The 15,365-nt window shown below is 38.6% G+C and overlaps 1 protein-coding gene and 1 pseudogene across 1 annotated transcript in view; both read left to right on the forward strand.

The window, feature by feature from the left end:
- The window catches only part of LOC143386060 (transmembrane protein 131-like), a 139,465-nt gene that overhangs the window by 28,535 nt on the left and 95,565 nt on the right, over window positions 1-15,365 (forward strand). The window contains 5 exon segments of the mRNA XM_077107914.1: window positions 4,204-4,320; window positions 5,971-6,093; window positions 12,571-12,651; window positions 14,472-14,622; window positions 14,722-14,778. Coding sequence (XP_076964029.1) covers window positions 4,204-4,320; window positions 5,971-6,093; window positions 12,571-12,651; window positions 14,472-14,622; window positions 14,722-14,778 — 529 coding nt within the window.
- LOC143639875 (KIF-binding protein pseudogene) lies at window positions 7,249-9,431 on the forward strand (annotated as a pseudogene).

The following is a 15,365-nucleotide window of genomic DNA, read 5'->3' on the forward strand; positions in this document are numbered from 1 at the left end:
TGCCTGTGTGTGTGTTGAGTTAGAGGGCAGGTAAACATGGAAACAGTTCAAAAATAGTTCACATCTGCACTACATGTTCTATTTATAACTTTTTTAACATTGCTAGTTCAAGTGATGTTTGTTGTTTCTGAACACCAGCTTTACATGGGGTAAAGGCCAGCATTTTCACTCTTTTCTCTACCTTCACAAGCCAGAGGGACAGGGAGTTCTGTGGAGAGCATGTGGCCCACCAAGGCTGCAGTCTTAGTGGCCTTTGAGAGTATCAGTCCATGCACAGTTCTGATTCTTCAAGAAAAATCAGGAATAAGAATTTTTATGTTTCCCAGTTTTTACACATTGATAATGAACTCAGTTTTAGAAACAGTGTGGACCAAACAACATTAGCTAAAGATCACCATTTTACCATTTCTGAACTAGATCTGTTTCTACAGATGAACTTATGTGAAGAGAATAGTTTTCCTGCAAATTCTTAAAAATATAAACTGTGACTGGGGATATAGTTAAGTTGGTAGAATGCTTGCCTCGAATTCACAAGGACCTGGGTTCAATCCCCAGCACCACAAGAAAATTAAAAGTGTACATAATCAAAGAACAAGTTAAAAATAGATCTGTGTTTTCTGCTGTCAGGAGGTGGAATTAAACAGTAAAAGCAACATTTAGATGGTCCAGATTTTGTTTCAAAGGATACAGCTTCAATCTGCTTTTTTTACCTTTGTTCCTCCTCCTTATCTTTCCATCTTCTTCCCTGAGGTAGCATTGACTCCAGAAGCTCAGGAGGAGGAAGGGAGAGAGAATGAACTCCTGAGGGAAGAAATAACCTCCTTCCCCTCCTCCTCAGCTTTTGTGCCTTCAGCCAGGGGCTTTGGTGTTTCTGCACCCAGGTGAGCATACTTTTCTGTGTGTCCTTGCGACTCTGCCTCCCTGCGTCATCCTCAGCAACCTAGGCAGGTCTTAACTTCTTTGGCAATAAAAAATTTTCTGTAACTCATAGAGTTTTTGATTATGAACTGATGCCACTTTCATATTAACCAGTAGGGTAAGAGATGTAGAAACGTGTTTTTCTGACATCTTTTTTCTCTTTATATATCTTCAATTATTAATTTATCTACAGTTATTAGTAATTAAATATATTTTTCTAATTATAGTTAAAAGTTACCTAATATTAAGACTGCAGGTTAGTCCCATATACAACATATGTTTTGCATCAAAGGATACAGTCTTTTAATATTGTATGGATAGCCATATTTCACTTGTTTGAACTATGGAAGGGGATGCCTTACACACATAGCAAGGAAACAAAAATAATTTTGTCTTTGATTGTCTGAAATTTTTTGAGTAAATCAATTTCCAGGCAAGCTGAAAACTAAGAAAAACTTTGTTTCAATCTAAATGTTTTGATCCACTTACATGCATGTGCTTTAGAATGAAAAATAATTTTATGGGTTGAAGGCCATTAATGAATACTAATGACTATCTTTAATTCATTGTAGAAACTGGACATTATTTATTCTGTTTTAGGTTAAACTGTGATGTTCAATCATGGTGTTGGGAATTGAACAGAATGTAATTTAGCATTTGTATGGGATATTGTACAGATGGCAAAAAGAATGAAATAGATCTGTATCTGTTAATCTAGGATATGCTGTGAATAATATGCATGTGTTTATGTAAGAAAGGCATGTGGTGGAGCAGGATGTAATGTCATGTTTTATGGAAAGCAAAGAATCTATGTACCGTTGATTATAAGAGCTAGATCAAGTTACTGACATTCAGGTTAACTAGATAACCTGAGGGGTGAGAATGGACAAGGCTTAAGGATATTAACTTTTTCTTCTTAGATCTTTGCACTGTATTACTAAGAATAATAAGGACGACTTTGGCAACTTAAATCAAATAAGAAAACAACATGCAGGGCGCAGTGACGCAGCCTATGATCCTAGCAGCTCGGGAGGCTGAGACGGGAGGATTGCGAGTTCAAAGTCAGCCTCAGCAAAAATGAGGCACTAAGCATCTCAGTGAGACCCTGTCTCTAAATTAAAAAAAATACAAAATAGGGCTGGGGATGTGGTTCAGTGGTCAAGTGTCCCTGAGTTCAATCTCCGATACCCCCACCAATATGAAAATACAAATTAAAAAATTGTTGCCAACTGAATAGAAATGAAAAGGGGTATATGTTTCCTCTAGTTATTTAATTTATAGACATAGGGTTGTTTGTAATATTCCTTTACCATTTTTTATGTGTAAAGAGTATATAATAATACTTATTTGCAGGGGGTGTACTGGGGATTGAACTCAGGGGCACCCAACCACTGAGCCACATCCCCAGCCCTATTTTGTATTTTATTTAGAAACCGGGTCTCACTGAGTTGCTTAGCACCTCACTTTTGCTGAGGTTGGCTTTGAACTCACAATCCTCCTATCTCAGCCTCCCGAGCCAGTGGGTTTATAGGTAGGCACCACTGTGCCCAGCAATAATACTCATATTTTAGTTTCTTATTATTTGTTCTCATCCTCTCGCTTTTCATTCAATTATTCTGTATAGAGGTTTTTATCAGTTTTATAGGCCTTTTTCTGGCACCAGTACTGGTGTTATTAATTTTTTTTCTATACTCTGTTTAATTTTTCCTCCTCTCTTTATTATTCTTCCTTTTACTTACTTTGGATTTAATTGACTCTTTTTCTAGTTTCTCAAAGCAGAAACATAGATTATTGATTTGAGACATTTATGTTCAAAATAATCATTTGATGCTAAAATTTCCTTTCAAGTATTGTCTTAACTGCTGCCCACAAATTTGTACACATTGTGTTCTCAAATCAACTCAAAATATAATTTCTTTCATGACTACTTACATATGCTGTGGATTATTCAAAAGTGCGCTCACTGTTCAATGTCTGACTCTCTAGGGACTCAGCAGATGTGGATGTCATTGATCTCTGACTCCTGTGGCTCCACCTAGTGGTCAAAGCTTCCAGGGGTTCTGTGGTCTCCTGGGAGAGCACACACACATTTTAAACTCTATAAACATTTTTACTGAATTCTTTTTTACCTCCTGGTGGTAGCCTCAACTGTACCATTCTCTGTGTTGGGTGAACCAGTAGTCACATTCCATCTCTCCTTGGAAGTGTTTGTCTTCCTGAAATTTTGCGTGGTTGATAACCAATCTCTGATATAGGTTCAAGGACAATTGTGACTTTATAAGTTTTTCTGCTTTTTGTTGCTGATAATGCAGGAGAAATGCTCTTTCCAACGTTTTTCATCCTTAAGCAAAGCTGGGTCTCAGTGCCATGTATTTTGAGCTATAATTTGGAGTACTTTAGAGTCATAGCCTTATACTCAGAATGGGAGAGGTTTTCAGCTTTGCTTGTTAAATGCCTTTTTTAAAATTTTTTTTTAGTTGTAGACGGACACAATACCTTTATTTATTTTATTTATTTTTATGTGGTGCTGAGGATCGAACCCAGTGCCTCATACATGCGAGGCAATCGCTCTGCCCCTGAGCCGCAATCCCAGCCCTTGTTAAATGCCTTTTAAGGCTTCACTGCAAGCAGAATTGCAGTCCCAGCCTTGAACTTCATGGAACAGCCCCTGTTGTTTTGTGTAATAATTTTTTTTAATTCTTTGACTGCAGTGACGTTTTCAGTCTGCCCCAGATAACAGGAGTGAGATCCCACATGTACTTTGTCCCTTGCCTTCTTTCCTAATTTAAGTTACAAGGACATTTTGTGCCTATGTGGATGGATGGCAGAGGTGGGAGGGGTGCGGGCCTGGGCTTATTCTTCAGAATAATAATAAAAGCTGCTACTTAGTAGTAGGGTAGTACATCTATGTGAAAGGCTCAGCTTCAGTCCAGTGCCTGCTTGATTGACTGGTCATGGAACTGCCTATAATGAAGTTCTTCATTCCAGCCTGGCAAACACTGAATGACAGAGTCCAAGGCAGCCATCTGTTGTACAGGGCTCTGGGCTGGTAATGGACAAGCCATGTGACTGCAGACATCCATTATGAAGACATCTTTTTGTTATTTTCCATTGTGCAATAGTTCGGATAACTTAATGCTTAAATTTTAAAGAAAAAAAGCTAGTTTATGTAAATGATTCTAAGATAATCATTATAGAGAACTTTAGCTAATTTTGGCCAGTATGATCAGATTTTGGGGGCAGGGAGGGTCACCAGTTTAACTTTATTAATTTTTTCTTTTTCAGAAAATTCTTCTGGGAGGAAACACATCATTTGATGTAGTTTTTCTTGCAAGAGTAGTAGGAAATGTAGAAAATACTTTATTTATTAACACATCTAATCATGGGGTATTTACTTACCAGGTAAGAACGAGAATTAAAACTTTTATTTATTTTTATAAAATATAATCATCATTGCCAACTTCAGATGACAACCTTTTAAGAACTCACTTCAGAAACTTGAGATAATAGAAATATGAGAGTTTAGACTTACAGCATTTTTATATTCACTATTGACATCAGTCTGTGAACAAATAATCTTAAAACAAAAGAATAGTAAAAAGTATTTTTATACTGACTCAATTTTTAAAGACTAACACACTTATGAAGCATATTTAATAATAACTTTGAAATTAAAATGTAGTGTGCCTTCTTTTCTTTAGGAGGTATGTTGTTCAAATTTTGATCAATTTATTTTACATAGATTCCTTGTTTGGATTATTAAAGAAAATTTATGATTATAGGAATCATATAATAAATCTTTTGTAAATCAGCCATTCTGTGTATGAATCAAGATTTTATATATTAAAATTATTAAGAATTTTTTATTTGTCGACATTGTATGAACTTCTGCTTGCATTAGATTTTATTTTTCTCATGGTTTTTTAGAAGAGGAAGTTGAAATTTAGGAAGGTTCAGTGATTGCCCCAGTTATCCTACTTTGCTACTAGGAACTCAAGTGTTTCAGTTCTTACTTACTATGCCTTTTTTTTGTTTTTTTAAACATTTCTCTCCATTCTCCAGAGCACTTCTGTTTTGAAAATAAGAATCAGAGTAAACTTTTCCATTTTAGTGAAGTGCCGTGTTCTGCTTGCTGCCACTGGATAAGCCTTCACGGGTTGTTTCAGAGGCTTTCAGTAAGCAGTAACAGCTGCTTTGTTCAGTAAGTTCTGAGTGCTGTGTAGACAACTCCCGTTTAACATGCACTTGACCAGCAAGCAAGAAGACAGTGTAAGAGTGGAAGTTGTAGCCCTACAGACGCAACCCCACTGGTTGCAGCCAGTGTGGACTCTCTGAGGGCTGCGGTTAGCCCAGGGCCAGCTGTCTTTCATCTGTACCTCTCCACACCTAGTCATTCTCCCAGTCTTCCTCCTGAGTGTCTCCTGAGCCTATCCACTTCCCTCCTCATGCACCATGAGCACTCTCTGGATTACACTTCAGCCGGCTAACTGCCTCCCCTCCTCCCCAGCCCTATCCTTATCCCCAGTTCAGGACTCACTCTGAGCCAGAGGTGTGTTTTTATACCTTTTTTGTTGACATCTAGTCTGTCCCAAAACTAGATTGTAAGTTTCATGAGAGTAGGCACATTATTTATCTTGTTCACTCTTAAATTGATGACTGCTGTGTGTGTGTGCACGCACGCACACGTGTGATACTGCGCACCACACATCACAGACACTGAATAAGTGTGTGTCATTTGAATAACTGGTTCACCCTGCTTAGTCATCATAGGGCTAAGTTTAACTGTGGTCTGTCTGAAATCTTATGAGTCCCTTTTCTCTTGTTTTTGTAAGGACTGCTGCCATTTCCATTTCCAACATATTATAGTTGTCATTCCAAATGCACATACATTGAGTAAATCAAATATGTAGCCAAATTCAGTTTTTAAAAAGGGTATTATTACTCTTCTATCTACATTAGATTCATCAGTCTCCTTAGATCAAACAGAGTTATAACCATAAAAATGGTAGTTATAAAAGCAGCTCAGAGGAGTTTTTTTCTTCTTCAAAATAGGTATTTGGTGTTGGAGTTCCAAATCCATATTGATTGAGGCCATTCCTTGGAGCCAGAGTGCCTGTGAATAGCAGTTTCTCACCCATAATAAACATACACAACCCTCACAGTGAGCCTTTACAGGTGAGTTTAGAAAGTGGTTTTAATTAAGCCTCATTTTGGTGAGGATTCTGTAGCATATAATCTGTTTGTTAAAACTTTCAGAGTTTTATAAGTGCATTTAAGGGGGTGTTAACTTTAATACAATTGTACTGTAGTCTGAATTTTGGAATACAACAGTTTGGATTTTCAATTTGGGGACCATTTTTAGTAGCTTCTCAGGTGTTTATAGTTCAGGGTGTTCTGTGCTTAATTTGAAAAGTGTTCAACTGTACAGAAAAACTGGGCTCTTTTTGGTTCAGTATAAACTTTTTAGAAAATAGTTTACATTTATTTCTTGTAATAATAAATTTTTTGTGATGGCATTTTGGAAATTAAAATCCAGCAAAGGGTAAAACAGAATCAGTCAAGCAAACTGACTCTTATTTATAAAATTGAACTCCTTATCTTAGCCAGTCTAGAAACCTCCCCTCACCCACTCCCTGACTCTGTTGCAGCAGGAGTGGCAAGTGTGGCGAGTGTCACTACTTCCGAGGTTTCCTAAAATACCCTCCCCACACCAGCGACTTCCACCTAGCAAACACATGTAGCCACTAGAGCTCTGAGTTGTGTTGTCTGTGTTAGAAGGAGATGTGGATGCTTTCCAGAATTTTCCATCATAAATACACCCAGGGCCCAGAGTTCTCGGGACCACATCACAGGACTTAATAGTAGCTTGAAAATGGTAGGAAGAAGAAAAATCATATACTGTGTAGCAAGTGCAAGGCTACAATTTTCATCCTCCTCAGTCCCCTGGCATAAATGTTCATAAGAAATGAAAGGGAAATGAGGAGGGACAAAGGGAGATTTTCAGAGCCTGAATAGTGAGACACTTAGGAATTACAAACTGAAGCAACCAAAAGGAAGTCCCTCCCAACACCTGGCTGAGAAGAGCTACTGATAAAAGTTCATTGCCCCGGTTTTAATTTCTTTAGATATCTCCATCACAAAGGAGGGAAATGCTCTGCTTTCTGCTTTTGCAAATCAAAGTGTTACTCTCTTCATCATCAATCTGTCATTTAGACACTTTGCTACTTTAGGGCACAGTGAATTTTCCCTGTTCTAACTTTTATCACAGATGTATACAGAAGCCCCAGTTGGCTGCTGTCTTTTCTTTATTTTTTTCAATGAAATAAAACCATGTCTCGCAGACCCTGGTGCATGAGTCACCCCACCCTGCTTTGGAAAAGGTGTTACAGAGCACCCAGTGTGCCCTCTGTGGTTGGCAGGCTACAGACCCAGAAGCTGATTGTCACACAGAAGGATGGAGCTCGTAGGACTCGAAGGTGTTGGTCATCTCCAGTTGTTTAAATAGCCTGGGGTCTGTACCTTTTCCCCTCAGCCTTTGGAGTTACTTACCTGTCGTGTAGAACAGCTACTACTTTGAGTTCATTTCCTCTAGTCTTTTCAGGATTTACCACAGTGGCCGTTAAACCAGCACACAGGAGAGGAAGAGAAATTAAAGTTGCCTTCTTGGACCCCAAGAGTCCTGTAATAGGTAGTGCTGTGTTGGTGGACTTGCCTTCAGATTTAAGAAAATATTGTACAGCAAGAAAATGCATTCAGGAAATACAGCGCCCGAGCACTGCTGGAAGAGGTCAAGGCGCTGCTCGGCCCACGCTGGGCCAAGGATGAGCGGCCTCAGGCCGAGGATGGCTTGGGCGAGGGTGACCACGCCCTGGGGCTGCCCATGGAGGTCATGGAGGCCAAGGGGCCCATCGCCCGCGCTGGCGCTGGGCGGTGAGGCTGGCGTTGACGAGTTCCACCTGGGGGTGAACCACATCAACACGGAGAAGCTGTTGGCGGGGGAGGAGCACCTAGTGAAGTGCCTGAGACTGCTGCACAGGTACCGGCTCTTGCACGACTGCATCTCGCTGTACATCCAGGCGCAGAATAACTTGGGTATTTTGTGGTCTGAAAGAGAAGAAATTGAAACCGCACAGGCTTACCTGGAATCATCAGAAGCACTATATAATCAATATATGAAAGAGATTGGGAGTCCTCCTCTTGATCCTACAGAGCATTTTCTTCCTGAAGTAGAAAAACTAACTGAATAAGAGAGATCAAAAAGATTTGAGAAGGTTTATACTCATAATCTATATTACCTGGCTCAAGTCTACCAGCATATGGAAATGTTTGAGAAGGCTGCTCATTATTGCCACAGCACACTAAAACGCCAGCTTGAGCATAATGCCTACCATCCTATGGAGTGGGCTATTAATGCTGCTACTTTATTACAATTTTATATTAATAAGCTATGCTTTATGGAGGCCAGGCACTGTTTATCAGCTGCTAATGTTATTTTGGTCAAATTGGCCAGCCACAGAAGACACTCCTGAAACTGAAGGAGATGTGCCAGAGCTTTACCATCAAAGAAAAGGGGAAATAGCAAGATGCTGGATCAAATATTGTTTGACTCTCATTCAGAATGCCCAACTTTCCATGCAGGACAATATAGGAGTGCTTGATCTTGACGAACAGTCTGAACTTAGAGCTTTAAGGAAAAAAGAACTAGATGAGGAAGAGAATGTTAGGAAAAAAGCTGTGCAGTTTGGAACCGGGGAACTATGTGATGCCATCTGCAGTAGAAGAGAAAGTGAGATATTTGAGACTTTTAGATTTTGAAGAAGCCAGGGAACTTTTCTTGTTGAGTCAGCACTATGTCTTTGAGGCAAAAGAGTTCTTCCAGTTTGATGGGTATGTCACTGACCATAATGAAGTTGTCCAAGACCACAGTTCTCTGTTCAAGGTGCTTGCATTCTTTGAAACTGACATTCAGAGGCGGTGCAAGATGCATAAACGCAGAATAGCAATGCTGGAGCCCTTAATTGTAGATCTGAATCCACAGTATTATCTGTTGGTAAACAGACAGATTCAGTTTGAAATTGCACATGCATACTATGATATGATGGATTTGAAGGTTGCCATTGCTGACAAGCTAAGGGATCCTGATTCACACATTGTAAAAAAAAATAAATAATCTTAATAAGTCAGCATTGAAGTACTACCAGCTCTTCTTAGACTCCCTGAGAGACCCAAATAAAGTATTTCCTGAGCATATAGGGGAGGATGTTCTTCGCCCTGCCATGTTAGCTAAGTTTTGAGTTGCTCGTCTCTATGGCAAAATTATCACTACAGATCCCAAGAAAGAGATAGAAAATTTGGCAACATCATTGGAACATTACACATTTATTGTTGATTACTGTGAAAGGCACCCTGAGACTGCCCAGGAAATAGAAGTTGAAGTACAACTTAGTAAAGAAATGGCTAGTCTTCTCCCAACAAAAATGGAGAGATTCAGAACTAAGATGGCCCTGACTTAATCCTGTTGTTAAAGAAAGGAAATGTGCAATATCAAAATGATTTTTCCTGTAGTCATACAGGCCCAATTCCATTGTGATGTTTACCTCCAGAGCCAGATGAATGCAGTTTGAGCATGAGATTCATTCATATCACCTGAGTCTTTGTTAGGACCTGAAGTAGCTTAAGTTAATAATTTATGCGTAATTATGTAAATTGCATTGTTAAAGTGACATGTAATTTGTATTTTAGATTGCCTGTTTTTTATTTAAGTATAAACATTTCCTGCCTCAGTTTCTAAATGTAGATTCTTTGTTTACTAATACTGGATAGATTTCCTTATAAGGAGGACTGCTCAGTAATGTACCTGGGAGACAAGTCTATTACTGTATTAAGTTTGAAAAAGTAATTTCATGTAGTAATTCTTACTAAAATGTTTTCTTTCCTAAATTCCCAATGAAATCTTTCCCTTTTGGAAATACTAAAAATTTAAGTTACACTGGGCACAGTGGCATACACACCTGCAACTTGGGAGGCTGAGGCTGGAGGATCTAAAATTCAAGTCCAGTCTCAGCAATTTAGACCCTATCTCAAAAAATAAAAAGGAGTGCAGCTAAAGTCCAGAGGTAAAGCACCCCTGGGTTTAGTCCCCAGTAGCAAAAAAATAATAATAACCCTAAGTTATATTGTTATAAAGTGTTATAAAATGACTTGTTTGTCTCAATTATTGGGGGGGAAAGACCTAGGAAGTATAATAAACGAACTTATTTCAACTAAAAAAAAAATGCATTCAGTTATTTTATTATACACAAACACATGTAATCTGCCTGATACCAAAGCATGCAGCAGTTAAACCAGTGAAGCAGAGGTCCCCTTGAATGCCCTACTTTCCAACAGAACTTTGATGACAAAAAATATATGCATCTACTTTGTCCAGGACAATAGCCACTGTCCTCATGTGGCTGTGGTCGCTGAAGAACTGAACATTTAATTTCATTTTGTTCCAGTTTTTAAATGTAAATGAGCACATGTGGCTGGTATCTGTCATATGGACGACAAAGCTGCAGTCTCGGCCACTCCTCAGAGACCCCACTGGGATCTGCATGATGTCCTTCACACCTTTTTCTGTGCATTTGCAGGCACATGTGGGCACACAGATACACTTTTTTAACATAAATTATATTCTGACTATGTTGTTTGCCACCTTTTCTACTAAACTCTACTAAATTAGGACAAATTGTACTAGATGAAAGTCAGACTGTCACCAGTTCCTGGTTTTAATGCGATTTTCCTTTGGTTTTGTAATTCAGAGTTTTTCAGTCTCCATTCCCTACTCATCTTCCCTATCATCAGTAGCAATCTTGTTTCCAAACATTATTATGCTTCTTTCCTTGTTACCTTGAAAGATTAAATGAACTATTGTGTGATATTTTCTGGCTTTTCAGAAGAAGGTCTGCAGTCTCCGCAGCAGTCAGGGTGTTGCTATGGTTGACACAATCTGTGCTCTAGGAGAGCACTGGAGGAGGTCAGCAGATGAGTTACAGTCAGGAAATCTTAGCCCTTCAGGCTTTGCAAAAGGCAATACTTTTATAGCAATATTCACCACAAAAAGAAAAAACAACAAAAATATCCAAGCTTGTTCTCAGTATTACAGCTCCCCTGGCTTTGTCCTTTGTATTCACTTCTGGGGACTTTTTGTGATTAAACAAGTGGAAGTTTCCCTTCCACATCACCCCAGATTTAGTTAAGTTGATGAAATGTATTCCTTCTTTCAAAGAGCTAGGGTTACCTGCCTTTATAGGAAAGTCTCCTGACATCTGACCTGTTCTGTGGCACTAACCGCAAAGAATGGAAAGCAGGTCTCCACACCAAGGCTTTTGTACTTGGTGTCAAGGCAGCTTTATCCTCATAGCTGCACACTGGAGAAACCAGTGAATGCATAGAAACTGCAAAATAGCCATAAAATAGAAATGAAACAACCTATTAATACATACAAAATGGTGTATCTCAAGATAATTACACTGAATTAAAGAAGCCAGACTAGTGCATACTGTTTATCCCCTTTATATAAATTTTAGATAATGCAAGCTAATCTACACTGACACAGAGAGGTCCGTGATTTCTGGGAAACAGGAAGGGGCAGAAAAGGAGTATAGTTTGCAGAGGGCAGAAGGTGGGGGCAGTGGATCTACTTGGTATCTTAATTGCAATGACAGCTTCATGCCTACAAACATATGTCAGAATTCCTCAGTTGTATGCTTAAATGTGGATTATTTTTTTGTGTATCAGTGATAACCTTAGGCCTTTTCTAAAAATTTGTAAGTGTAAGCACAAGTCACAGAGCTATTAGGACCTGTTAATTTGCTACCAGAAGAAGCCAGATATTTTTTATGTTTTGTGGTTTTGTTTTGACTTGTAGTAATTGTATGTATCTTGAGGTATGTACACTATGACATTTCAGTACATATATACAAAGTGTAATGACCAGCTCAGGGTCACTGGCTTATCTCTCACATCAGAAATTATCATTTATTTGTGTTGGAAACATTTGAAATTCTTTTAACTAGCTACTCTGAATAGACAGTCCATCACTGTCAAGCATACGTACTCCCTGAGCCACAGAACTTGAGAAGTTCTTCTTCCTGTTCAGCCAGGCCCTTGTCCTGGTTAACCTCTGTCCCTTCCCCAGAAACCGGATGTTTCCATACTGTCCTAGGTTGGTTTCGTATCTCAGGCTAATTATCTCTTCACTCTGTCATGGTTGTAGTTATTGGATAAGCTGCTATCTCTTGATATCTGTGTATTATTAAAGAAACACGTTTCTACAAGAAATACGAAACAGGTATTTCTAATACTTGAAAATGATTTCCTCAAATTATTTCATGTGAAAAAGAATTGTTCTGTTGCTTTGTAACCTAGTCTCTGAACCAGCTTCACTGTTTCTAAGTTTAATTTTCAGTTACATTGTTTTAATTAACAGTACCAACATTGGTTATGCATATGAGGCACTGAATTGAGTGATAAGATGTGGTATCCTACATTTATATCAGGACACACTTTTTCAGATAAACAGTTATGATACCAAACTTACTTCTGAAACAGCAAGTCACTTGGGTTGAGAATGTGATTTTTGACAATAACCAGCTTGTGGTCCTCTCCCAGGTGGTAGAAATGTACTCAAGTGGAGGAGACATTCACCTGGAGCTTCCAACGGGGCAACAGGGAGGTACCAGGAAGCTGTGGGTGAGTGAAAGCCAGTTGTTTCTTAAATACAATGAAGAGTTGGAAAATACCTAACTCTTCATTGCCTGAAGAAATATAGGGGACTTTTCTTTAATGTCTTGAAATGTTAAATGTATATTAGATATATTTGAAAGTTGAATGAAAGAATGAGGGGAAAATATAAGTTGTACTTCTTAGAAAAATTAGTGAACAAAGCCGGCCAGAGCCTTAGCCCGCTGTGTGGAACGGAAGCAGTTTCTCAGCACTGCATTGGAAACGTTGCCTCTGAACCTGGTCATTGATGATATGCTTTATACAAAGTTTTCTTTGGGCGGGGAGCAAACAGTGGGAAGGATTCATTGTATTTCTGAAGGTAGAGAATTTAACATTCAGTCTCACTGTTGCTAGAGGAGATGGCATTTGCAGAGAGAACTTTAGTTTATTCTCTGGGATAACACAGGACATTTTAAATTCATGGATGATCTCCATCTACCTTCAGTGTCACTGAATATTTAATACCAGTTTATTTTCATGTTTAGAAAATCACTTTCTCTTGACAAATATTAGCCACATTAAAGAATATCCAGGAACTACCTTCTTTGAAAAGTTTTTTTGCCAAATCAGAGTTTTTGTAAATGTTGTCTACCATGCTGAAATCCAAGAGGGAAAAGACCATTGTTGTAAATGCAGTTTTGGTACCAAGGTCAGTCAAGTCTTTCTTCACTTGTGATTAGAGATACACTGACTTTACCACTGTGAATAAGTTCTGAAGCTCAAAGTTTCTTCCTGCCCCCCCTCCACCCTGCGCGCACACACACATGCTCATGTGCACGAAAGGCTTCTCCATTCTCTCTTCTAACCAGAGTCAATCAGGGAAGAGATGTAGAGGTGATTGTTTTGGAAAGTTGACTTGAAAATTTAGAAACAGTTTTGTCAACAGGGGACACTGGAGTCTGAGGCAGGAGGATCGAAAGTCCAAGACCAGCCTGGGCAACTTAGCAAGATTCTGTCTCCAAATGGGGCATAGCTAAGGATGTAGCCAAGTGGTAGAGCATCCCTACACTGTGCATTTGCTTGGGAACCTTTATTTTGTTCTGTTAGGCTTTAAATGAAAGCAAGTGTAAGCCCTCTTGGTTATCTGTAGAGATTACTATGCTCTTCTAGAAAAATATTTTCCCTCTGGTGGTGACATTTCTGTTGGGCTAGAGAACTTAGGCATGGAACCTCACCACTGCTAACATGACCCAGTAACTGCCCTTTAGTGGTGACTTTGCAACTTTAAATTCTTTTCAGATCATTTGACTCTTACTTTTGTCACTTTACATCCCATATTTTGTCAGTTCTAAGTGTTATTTTTGTGTTGTTGTTTTTTTCACATTCTAACATTCTCCACAATTGAAGCCCATGTTACAACTATTGTGACGTGTTCATGAGAAATTTAAGGGTTTTATTTTGGTGATACATGTTGAACCCAGGGGCTTATATCCCCAACCCTTTTAAAATTTTTATTTTGAGACAATATCTCACTTTATTGCCTAGGCTGACCTCAAACCTGCAATCTAAGAAGCTGGGATAACCAGAGGGGACCACTGCAGTAAAACTAGCTTTATTTATTTTAATTTTTGTTGCAAAGCTGAGGATTGAACCCAGGACCTTGCCCTTGCTAGGCAAGAGCTGTACCTCTGAGCTGTATGCCCAGCTCCAGTAGCATATTTAATTGTCAGTGTATTTTTTCTTAGTAGATACATAAAATATTAATGCATCCTGCAGTCAATGTGATCTAAATCAGTAAAACAAGGTAGGTTTGGGACATTTCAAATACTGTGTTCTCTGCTTATCAGGAAATTCCTCTTTATGAAACCAAAGGAAAAATGAGAGCAAGTTTTTCATCCAGAGAAGCAGATAATCACACAGCCTTCATCAGAATAAAGACCAATGCCTCTGACAGCACAGAGTTTATCATTCTTCCCGTGGAGGTTGAAGTTACAACAGGTTAGTGGAAAACAGAAAAATGGCACGTTCATTTGTTTTCTTTTTGGTACATCTTACTCTGGCAAAGTGAAAGGTAATTGTTTACTTTTTTTTCCCAAGCTCCTGGAATTTATTCCTCAACTGAAATGTTAGATTTTGGTACACTACGAACACAAGGTAAAATAATAATAATAATAATAATAATAATTCCTGAATGGGATTTAGTGCCTAATGGCTGTTCTGTACTTTGTAATTCAGCTTTGAAAGTTATTTACCACTGAGTTGAGTGGTCTTGTAGAAAAAAAAATCTTCTTTTGGGGATTCATAGCATTCACAAGTTTCATCTCATTCCTCTTGAGGGTAGCAGTGCTCACCAGCGGGAGAGCTAGGCAGGGCCTGCTGCAACCTCAGGATGGAAGACGGGTATTACCCCGCTGCCTTACCCATGCTGTTATGCTGATTTTTTCCCCTAATAGTAAAATAAAGGAAGCCAAAAGATTTTTCTTCTGTATATTTGGTTAAATATGAGTTATTCAGTCTCATTGTAGTGACATAATGTTAAAAATTTATCCAATATGGTCACAGAAAGACTTCAAATTTTAAAATTGAAAACAACCAAATAATTTTTTTTATTAAGGAAAAATGAAGAGTACTTGTAATTGGGGATTCATTTGGATCATATGTAATTAAAATTTAGTTATTGAGTGATTGAAGACCACATTTTTTAAAATTAGAGTTGCTTTTAATGTGATAATTTCCCATTG

Source organism: Callospermophilus lateralis (genome assembly GCF_048772815.1).
Source record: "Callospermophilus lateralis isolate mCalLat2 chromosome 14 unlocalized genomic scaffold, mCalLat2.hap1 SUPER_14_unloc_1, whole genome shotgun sequence".
NCBI lineage: Eukaryota > Metazoa > Chordata > Mammalia > Rodentia > Sciuridae > Callospermophilus > Callospermophilus lateralis.